The sequence below is a fragment of the Coffea eugenioides genome, chromosome 10, assembly GCF_003713205.1.
Source record: "Coffea eugenioides isolate CCC68of chromosome 10, Ceug_1.0, whole genome shotgun sequence".
NCBI classification, from domain to species: Eukaryota; Viridiplantae; Streptophyta; class Magnoliopsida; order Gentianales; family Rubiaceae; genus Coffea; species Coffea eugenioides.
This window is the reverse complement of record NC_040044.1, coordinates 34,417,254-34,426,455: the sequence shown is the minus strand read 5'-3', so window position 1 is coordinate 34,426,455 and position 9,202 is coordinate 34,417,254. Positions and strand designations below refer to the sequence as shown.

The 9,202-nt window shown below is 34.4% G+C and overlaps 1 protein-coding gene across 1 annotated transcript; it reads left to right on the top strand.

Annotated features, from left to right (window-relative positions):
* The first annotated feature begins 3,769 nt into the window (after nt 1–3,769).
* Nucleotides 3,770–5,315, top strand: LOC113749509. The gene is made up of 2 exons (XM_027293265.1): nt 3,770–4,190; nt 4,728–5,315. Exons 1-2 carry the CDS (start codon nt 3,902–3,904, stop codon nt 5,057–5,059), a joined length of 621 nt encoding a protein of 206 aa, XP_027149066.1. The 5' UTR covers nt 3,770–3,901; the 3' UTR covers nt 5,060–5,315.
* The last annotated feature ends 3,887 nt before the right edge of the window (nt 5,316–9,202 follow it).

Genomic DNA, 9,202 nt, shown 5'->3' with positions numbered 1-9,202 from the left:
TTCTATGTGGGTATATAAAGATCTTTTTTGCTAATTTACATGCTAAATAAGGTCTAGTCGGTGTATTAAATGGAACCAAGTAAGACCCTTGTATGTTTATGTAGAACTCTTTCATTGATTCGAGAGCAACTGTTAAACCTGCAAAGTAGTTGTTTCGAAACGACATAAAACTTTTCATGAGATTCCTATTGGTCTGATCAATTTGCGCAGGAAATATAACAGCCAAACCCGTCAGATTATGCAACAGATCTCCTCAGAGATGCATACCAGAATTATGTCATCCTAATGCCACCACCATATATGTCTACATTATCTTTTTTCAGTACTAGAAGTATTGAAGAATTCGTGTTGCTTTCTGTACAGAATCCATGGTGATAGAACTAGTTTAAAACGACATCACTACGTATGTCATCACATTTCAAATACTCAATAGGATTAGAAAAAAAAAATGAAAAATGTATTGAGTTATATTTATTTATCTATTTGGTGTCTTGAGTCTTAATACGTGATGCTACACGCTTATGGCTAGTTATATCAGTGAAAAGTCAAAAGCTTAAAACAAACGAAAGAGGGGAAAGAGAGGGAAGGAAAAAAAGGCATGGGAGAGGCCACAAATTTTGTCTGAAATTGCTCGTAGACCAATACATCAATATATAATTTAAGGCACAAGTCAAGAAGTAGTTTAACTGAATTGAACTCATGACAACTACCATGATGTTTCCCCTTTTTTTTTTTCCATTTCTGACACCTACCATGATGTCTTTTTTTTTTTTTCTATTATCCTGTCTTAAATTTTAGGATAAACCATTTATGGAGTTCCTAAACTATTCTAATCATTAATTTTTTTGCCCTTCATTTATTTTGATTCTTAGATTAGCCCCTGAACACTAGCAAGTGTCAAATATGATCCTTTAGTCTATTTCCACAGTCAAACTGATGGATTTGAAGGCAAAATTTGATGAATCTAACAGTTGAAATGGACGGAACTCAAAATTTGACACTTTGTATTAAGGGACTATTTAAAATTTGAAATCAATGAGAGGCCAAAAGTGTTTGATTGCATTAGTTTAAGGACTTTCTAAATAGTAGTGTAAATTGATCTGCGTTGCACAAGTCAGCACGAGACGCTTGATTACTTAGAATAGACCTCTATCCAATTTTTACAGTTATATTTGTAGAACTGCATTTTTAAACCTTAGAGGTAACTTGCATTTGTTAAGTTGGATTATTTTGTTGAAATATGACACCCTTTGATGGCCAAGATAGTTGAAGGAGTAAAAACCACAAATTTTACTTTAAATTATGCTGATTATGACATAATGGATATTAAGAGAATTTTATGCAAAAAAATTAATTTTAAATTTGAAATTATATTATGTGACATGCATTTAAACCCGCTCGTGTATACATTGACAATGCATAAAACAAAAAATTAACCAACTTGTAATATCATTTAAATATGGAATTAAGAAATTTAGGGCAGAGAAGGGGTAGGAACCATTGCAGGAAGCAACCGTTCCTGAAGGTTCATGGCCAAGATTTGATCCAAAAAAAATGTAAGGTCCAAATTGCATCTTGTATATCATTTTTCACACCATGTGTAGGGCCTACAAAATTTTGTTCTATAATTACATGTTATTAAAAGTGAGTTATACCATGTGCATACAAAATTATATTTTATGCATTTTGCACAAAATGGGTCCAATGGCAAACCCGTTCTGGCCCCTTGTCCGTTGAGGGCTAGGACTAAAGAGTTGTCTTCATATGTGTTTAATTCTTAGAGAAGCTTTTGCTTTTCAAAGTACATCTCAAAAGCTATTCCATTTATCTACCACTTCTTTTTAAGACCACCTTTCCTTGTGTACACTTTAGAAAAGTAAAAGCAACTAGTTGTGGTGGAATTAAAAAAAAAATAAAAACTCAAAAATATTTTAAAAAATAATTTTGGTGGAGTCGAGTTTGAGGAAAAGATCTGAAAGTGGGACACTGCAATAAAATCTTGAAGAGTCTGGTAGATAGCAAAAGTCCTTGGCAGTTTGTGATTTGGTATATTAATTATGGTGAAAGTATGATATGATATGATAAAGCAGTTCAAACTTGTAGAGCATTAGTATAGACTAAGGAATGCATCACAGAATATGACAACAAAAATATATAAAAAAGAAAAGTGAATATTACCAAAAAAAAAGGAGTAGGAGTAGGTTAAATAGTTACCATCGTAGATAAAAAAAAAAAAGAGAGAGATAAGCTCAATAAATATAAGATTCATTAGTTTTCTTTCATCTTTTCATAATAAAAATGATTAAAAATTGTAATAGGAATGGAAGGAAACTAGCGAAATAAAGCTAAAGTGAGGGTGAATTTATCACTTCACGTCCTACAGAGTAGTTTTTTTTTTTTTTTTAACTTAACATGATAATTGACTTGATTTTTCAATTCATTTTAGTATGAAGCATTTTGTTATAATGTCTAATAAACTATGCCAGAAGATTTCTTGCATAAATATATTTCCAATATAAAATGGGATAAGAATGACCACAAGACCATGTAAGTTGACCATTCTAGATGGAGACCATCAACCCTTGGCATTCAACATGGACGTATTCCGCTATTCCTTCATGCTTTGCAATTGTTTTACTAAAAAAGTACTCCTAGACAAGATGAATACTTTGACATTTAGGAGTTGGATATAGGGTATTATAATGTACTTATACTAACTAACAATTTGTTTCTTTTAGCAAAACTCAAAATAGATTTTCACATTTTATCATAAATTCAAAATCAAAATAAGATGGAAGTAATTTTTGAAAAATTAAAACCCACCATTATTAATGAAAAAAAAAAGGACATTTCTTCAAGTTTGCTTCCTAGTAAACCTAAATGTGCACATTCTTGGAAAGCCACCATAATCATTAAACGGTCAAGCCAGGACGATGATTTAATTATAGCCCTGGTAAACCACATGCATGACTTGGATTCCTCAATGCAAAGGTACTAATGTGTAGAAACTATGTAGACCAACCCTAGTCATATTAGAATCTCTCCTTGTTTACTTTTATAACTCAGGGAGCACACAATGGTGGAAAAAGGGACAAAAACATGCCCCCCCCCCAAAAAAAAAAATGAAGAAGTAGAAGAAGATAGGAAAAGGTTAGCTCTAGAACATGGAGTCTAGATGAATAGCATAGGTCTATTGATCCATACACAATGTTGAGAACCACTAGAAATCAAGGGTCAGCTAATCAATGAGTGGAAATGGTCCAATGCCTCAATTAGCCAAAAATGCCTCCTGCATCAATTCTCTCTCTCTCCTTGTTTTTTTTTTTTTTTGGTTGGTTAGAAATGGCTGTTCAACCTCAATAATTTAGAGTTGTAAGCTACACATATAACTGAGTGTGCTTGTGGACCATGTTGCAAACAAACAAATCTTTCTGATATGAAAAGAAATTGCATTACACATATACACACACTCAACCACACACAAAATACAAGGATCAAGAGGCTAAAACAATCTCTCAAGATAATAGTTCTAAAGATAAAGTAGCGCATTAAGATAGAAAGTAGCACATTTTTACACATTATCCTTCCAAAACATACCATATTGGTAAGATTTGTGGCACATGTGGTTTGGTAGATACTTAACCAGCTAATCACTACTTACAAAGATATTAGTGTGATGGCTAAATGTAAACCATCATTTAATTACCCAAACTAATTATTTATACACCAAATCTATCAACCCCACCATCCAACCTCCCAAACACACGCATACACATATATATGCTCTCTAAGAACATACACAAGATCTTTCCTCCTATATTCTCCTACTTTCTGCTCTCTTGCATTTGCTTTCTTCTTGACTCCTGAAAATCCCACATTTCTTTCTACTTCAAGATCAAAAATGAATGAATACAGAGATAACAAGACATGTTATCTCCATCCTAGGGAAGTGGTTATAGGGATTTGTGCTCTGTGCTTGAATGAAAGGCTGCTGGTCTTAGCCTCACAGCAGGAACAGCTTCACCAAGCCAACAACAGCAACAATCATAGAACTCACAGTTTTACTCATAGGAGAAATCCCATGAATTTGCCAAGGATCTTTGCTCTCAGTTCTTTGCTCAATCGCCTTGATCTTAGGCACAGAAAGTCAGATGACCAATACCACTGTGAGAGTTCAAGCAGTCAAGAAGGTGAGGCTTCCGCCAGAATTCGTATTGAAGTTTCTTGTTCTTTTTATATCATTTCTATCACTCTTCTTCACTTCTTGATTTCTTTTTTTTTTTTTGCCTCCTTTAATTTGGTTACTTGACAAGTACTGCATATTAGTTGAGGATCAGCTAGATTTGTGTACCAAAGTTCCTGTGGATTGATAGATTTACAGTATGGCAAGAGGAAGAAGGATTTTCCAACCTTATGCTTTATCTTTAGGCTTGCTAGTAATTTAAACTCAACATTAGGTCATATACTTAATTGTCTTAAAGCATTTGGTGTCATAGTAAGAGCATTTGGAGTTCAAAAACTGTCTTTTCACTATTATTTTAACTACATGAAGGCTTCTCAGAATCACATCTTGGTAAATGTGTTTAAATCAGCAGATGATTTTTAAACAGCTTTTGTTTCATTTATACTGTGCTAATTAGTTGACCATTTTAGTCAAAGTGAAAATTAATATAAATAATGGCATGTGATATTAAATTATTCTAGCTATATGTCATGGGGTTTTGCAGACTCATTCATATCCATCAAGTTTGAAGACAATGGTGCTGCTTCATGGGAGAAGAGCAAAGAACTCCCAAAGATGCCTATGCAGCATAGCAACATGTCATTGCAGCAAAGCTTGAGCAAAGGGGCTGGTGATCTAGGGGTCAAGGCTGTGATAGAGCATCCAAATCCACGTGGTTCGATGAGGTGGCGAAAGCGGATTGGACATTTGTTCCAGCTCATCAGATGGAAGAAGTCCAGTAAAGGAAATGTATGCCATGTGGGAACCAAGATTGACGGAGTGAAGGTGAGACATGGATGGATAAGAACTCTGACAAAGAGAAGGACCAAAGAATAAAGGGTTTTTTGTACAGAAACAGGTGCTCTCTTGCTTTGCTCCACTACTCCTAACACTGACATTGGTGTGTATTAAGGCTGGACCTCAACTATGTAAAGTGATATAAGATGAGATAGCTAGCAAATCAAATTGTGATTCAACAAAAAAAAAAAAAAGTCCAAATTGCGTTCAAATTAAATTGATAAATGATTTGCTTTGATTTTGTATCTCAAAATGTATACGAAGTTTGAGAAAGGAATAATGATCTTTGATTGAATGGTTGATGCCTCAATTCCTTGAAGCATGTCATTTTTTGTACACAACAAATATAATTGTTGGAAGTTGTTACAAGAATATAGTTCTACCATGCACTTTGGAGATCATGCTGATTTCACTTATTTTGGTCATGGATTTTTTTTTCTTGAAAAAAAAAAAGAAGAGAATATAATGAAGAAAATTTAGCACTGATCAATTAAAAAAAAAGTTCTTGAAAATGGATCTTACACTTTATGTGAGATGAAGTGCTTAAGAGGGTGCTTGCTTTTGTGATAAAACTCAAAAGGAACAAGTAAAATAGTCAATTTATCTCTTGTGTTCCACACAAGGAAACACAAGTCAGCCATACAATACAATGGTCTTCAATAGTATATAGTAACAAGCATGGAATATGTCCTCTAGCTGTCTTAGAGATCCATGTCTTGCTTCCTTTGTTTCACAAGCAACTGATACAGGAATAATTGCTATTTTGTTTGATTTCGTCCTCAAAAAAGAAAAAAAGGGATGAAAAAAGATTAGAATTGTGAATCTCATCCATCAGTGCAGAATGGCCTGCATGTGCAGATGACTGAGAGGAGGAGCTTTGTTCCTGTATTTCATTGGCATGATAACAAAGATGTCTGTGGGGCTATTTGTCCCCATTGTTGGCTGTAATAAAGGGATCATTACCTAATGGACCACTATGGATGTTGAGAAAAGAGCCTAATAGGGGTGGACGAAAAGGACAAGAGAAGAATAAAATTCAAATCTATGAAAGAAGCTAGCTTAATTATGATTTGGAAAAGTTAGTTGTTATCCTTTTTTTTTTTTTTTTGGATCATGAATTTGAGTTCATACATTATGGATCTAGGTAGAAGTTGTACTTAATTAAGAAAAATGTAGAAAGGTACTTGTCAAAAGTAGATTTAGTGAACCATGCAATAGTATTATTGTCCTATCTATGTCCAATTTGTTTGTTTATCTACATGGGGTATTTGGCAATTTGTAGGGTTCAACTTTTTGTCAAGTAGAATTGCCAAATTTACATCTTTGTTTCACTCGGTTTTCAAATTTCAAGTGGTCTACTGGCAATTAATTATGTCTTCCCAGAAGCCTTGCTTCAAAGAGAAATAAATAAATAAAGGTGAAGTTTAACTGCAAAAGAGGGTTGGTACTAATCAAAGCCTCAAAATGGACAAACAATTTTCAGTTTGCACTCTTATATATAACACATCAATCAGTTAATTCCAGAAGTGTTTCAAAAGTTATGTTTGATTTCCTCGTAATAATTGGGAAAATTAGCTGAACTCATCAGACTTTCGTTATCTGTTCTATTTTTGTGCAAATAGAAGAAACAAAAACGCAAAATCTGAAAAGATTGATGAATTACAGCGTAGGTATTGTCGATATATGTTAATTTCTTTTTAATAAATGAAATTATCGTTATACAGTAAAGGCTTTCGCAGCTGCATGTTACTCTAGAATCAATTCATGCTTTCAGCTTTGAAAGGTGAACGTTGAGGGGAAAGAATATGTTTCTTTTTGACTATCCGTTTCAAACTAGTTACAGTTACGATGGATGGTCAGGAAATGGTTCTTAGAATTCTCTCCGTTATCACAATAATTTGGGAGCGGAGAGGGAAGGGAGGGTTAAAAAAAAAATCTCACCAAAGTGTGGGAGAAAGAGAAAGAAGATTATACATAGACAAACCTAATGATCCTTCATAATTGTTAGACTAGCTAGAATTATTTTACACGTTTCATTGATTGAGTGGATCAAAAAAGGATAACGTAATACAGAATTTTTTGGGGAACAACAGAAAAGGCAAAGAGAAATCAAGATGTGGAGCTATTGAAGAGGACCCCTCAACAATCCTCCTTGCCCGCCAAGAATCAATAGAAGGTGGCTAGTACAATAAAGTTCACCTTCTTTATTTGCTTTGCATTCTTAGGATAAAGACCCTTTATAGTTGGAGTCAAAGAACTTTTTATGGGGCACGTTGTTTTGTCACACCCCTTGGAGAGGAGAGCTATCTTCCTGTCCATACATGTAAAAGTACCCAAAAAATATTTTTAAAAAAAAATCTACCAATTAAGACTTTAGACAAATAGGTAGGCCTAAACAGATAGCCTTAGCTCTCTTTTCTATCCCACCTTTACTTCATTGGAAGTCAAGCTCGAATAGTACACATGAATTGATGTTCTAGGTTTATCTTTTGAGTTTTTTTTGGTATCAAAAAAGTTTGAATCGGTTTGATTCTATTATTATCACTAGTTAGGACATGTTTTCGAAATCAGAGGTTGTTTACAAATATTTTTATAGATCATCAGATCATCAGGTCTTCATGTAAATATGGTAGGTTAGTATTTTCTACGGCTGGATATCATCAGGTCATTCTCTTTTTGACATACTTTGCAACCACATTGACTAAAACAAGAATTTCTTGTAATATGACAATGAAGAGCAGTGTAATTGTAAGATACTTCATATGTAATTGATATGTAACGGATTTGAGTCATCAAAGGAGGTAAGTGGAGAACTACTGTTGATCTTGTTATAAAATAAGGAAAAGAAATAGAATTTCTTGCAATATTACAGGTGTGAAAGATGAAAATTTTTGTTTTGTCACTTTAGAATTCTAGTGTTTACCTTTTCCTCCACAAGGTGAGGATTGGAAGGAAGGGGAAATAGTGGGAGAGGATCCGAACACCCTTTCTACTGGCTCTTACCAGTAGCCATATAGTTAGTCCAAATGGCTCTAAAGTTTTGTTTGTTGCTCTGCATTGAGTAAAGGGTTAATTACATTGATGTTGGGCTAATGTTTGTCCAGACTCTGATTAATTAATTCTCGGAGAATTAATCCAACAACATTGACCTTCACTGGTAGGGATGAGGGGCAGGAGCCGTCATCAGAAGGACCGCTCTTGAGCTGTTCACGGTCAGATTTTGGCCAAAAAAAAATGTGCGGTCCAGATCATTTCTCGTACATCGATTTTCACAACGTGTGTGAGACCCACAAAATTTTGTACTAAAGTTACACGTTGTGCAAACAAAGCTATGCTGTGTACAAACAAAGTTACACGGTGTGCAAAATGCACAAAACCGCCAGGAACCATTGCAGCCCGTTGTCCCACTGGTAGTAACAACGTCAAGACCCAACCAACCAAAATTGTGAAATGACAAAGATGCCGCTCAACTTAAAGTGCATATACCTTCCCTAGATTCGTCAAAATTACAAAAAAAATCCTAAAGTTTGACAAACTGTGATATTACCATTTGAATAGGCAAAAATTTATCAAAAACCCCCTGATGCCATTTAAAAAGGTCAACCAATTGCTGAGTATTTAAAAAGGAAAAAAGAAAAAGAATGTATAAAATAAAGAGGATGTGTTTCTTTCTCTGCTTCTCTTTAGCCTACGACTCAAATCAATTGCTACTATCCTCCCCTGAATCAAATTCTCCTTACGTTGAACCACGATTCACCACATTTGAATATAACATTGACGATAAAAGAAAAGGGTTTAGCTGAACGTACAGGTGAGGATTAGTAGTTTAATTTGAAATTAGTATCATCAACTTGAATTGCAAAAGGTTACTCTGGGGCTTCTAGTAATTTACTTTCCTAATGTAACTTGTATTTCGTAATGCTCATTAACATGATGGTGTACTTGATAAATATTATGCTATTCAAAGGGTAAGAATGTGATTTGGTCAAACTATACGGTTTATTTTGTAACCTGGCCAAACCCATAGCAATGGAGTTAACTTCTTTAAGGCCTTTGATGCCAAAGCCCGACAAGTATGGTAACATTATTGTAAATGGATACCGAATTCCACTGGAGCCCAAGCCTTCTCGAGTTTTCTTTTGCAGGAGGTCCTTGCCCATTGGACATCACTCATTTTATGTG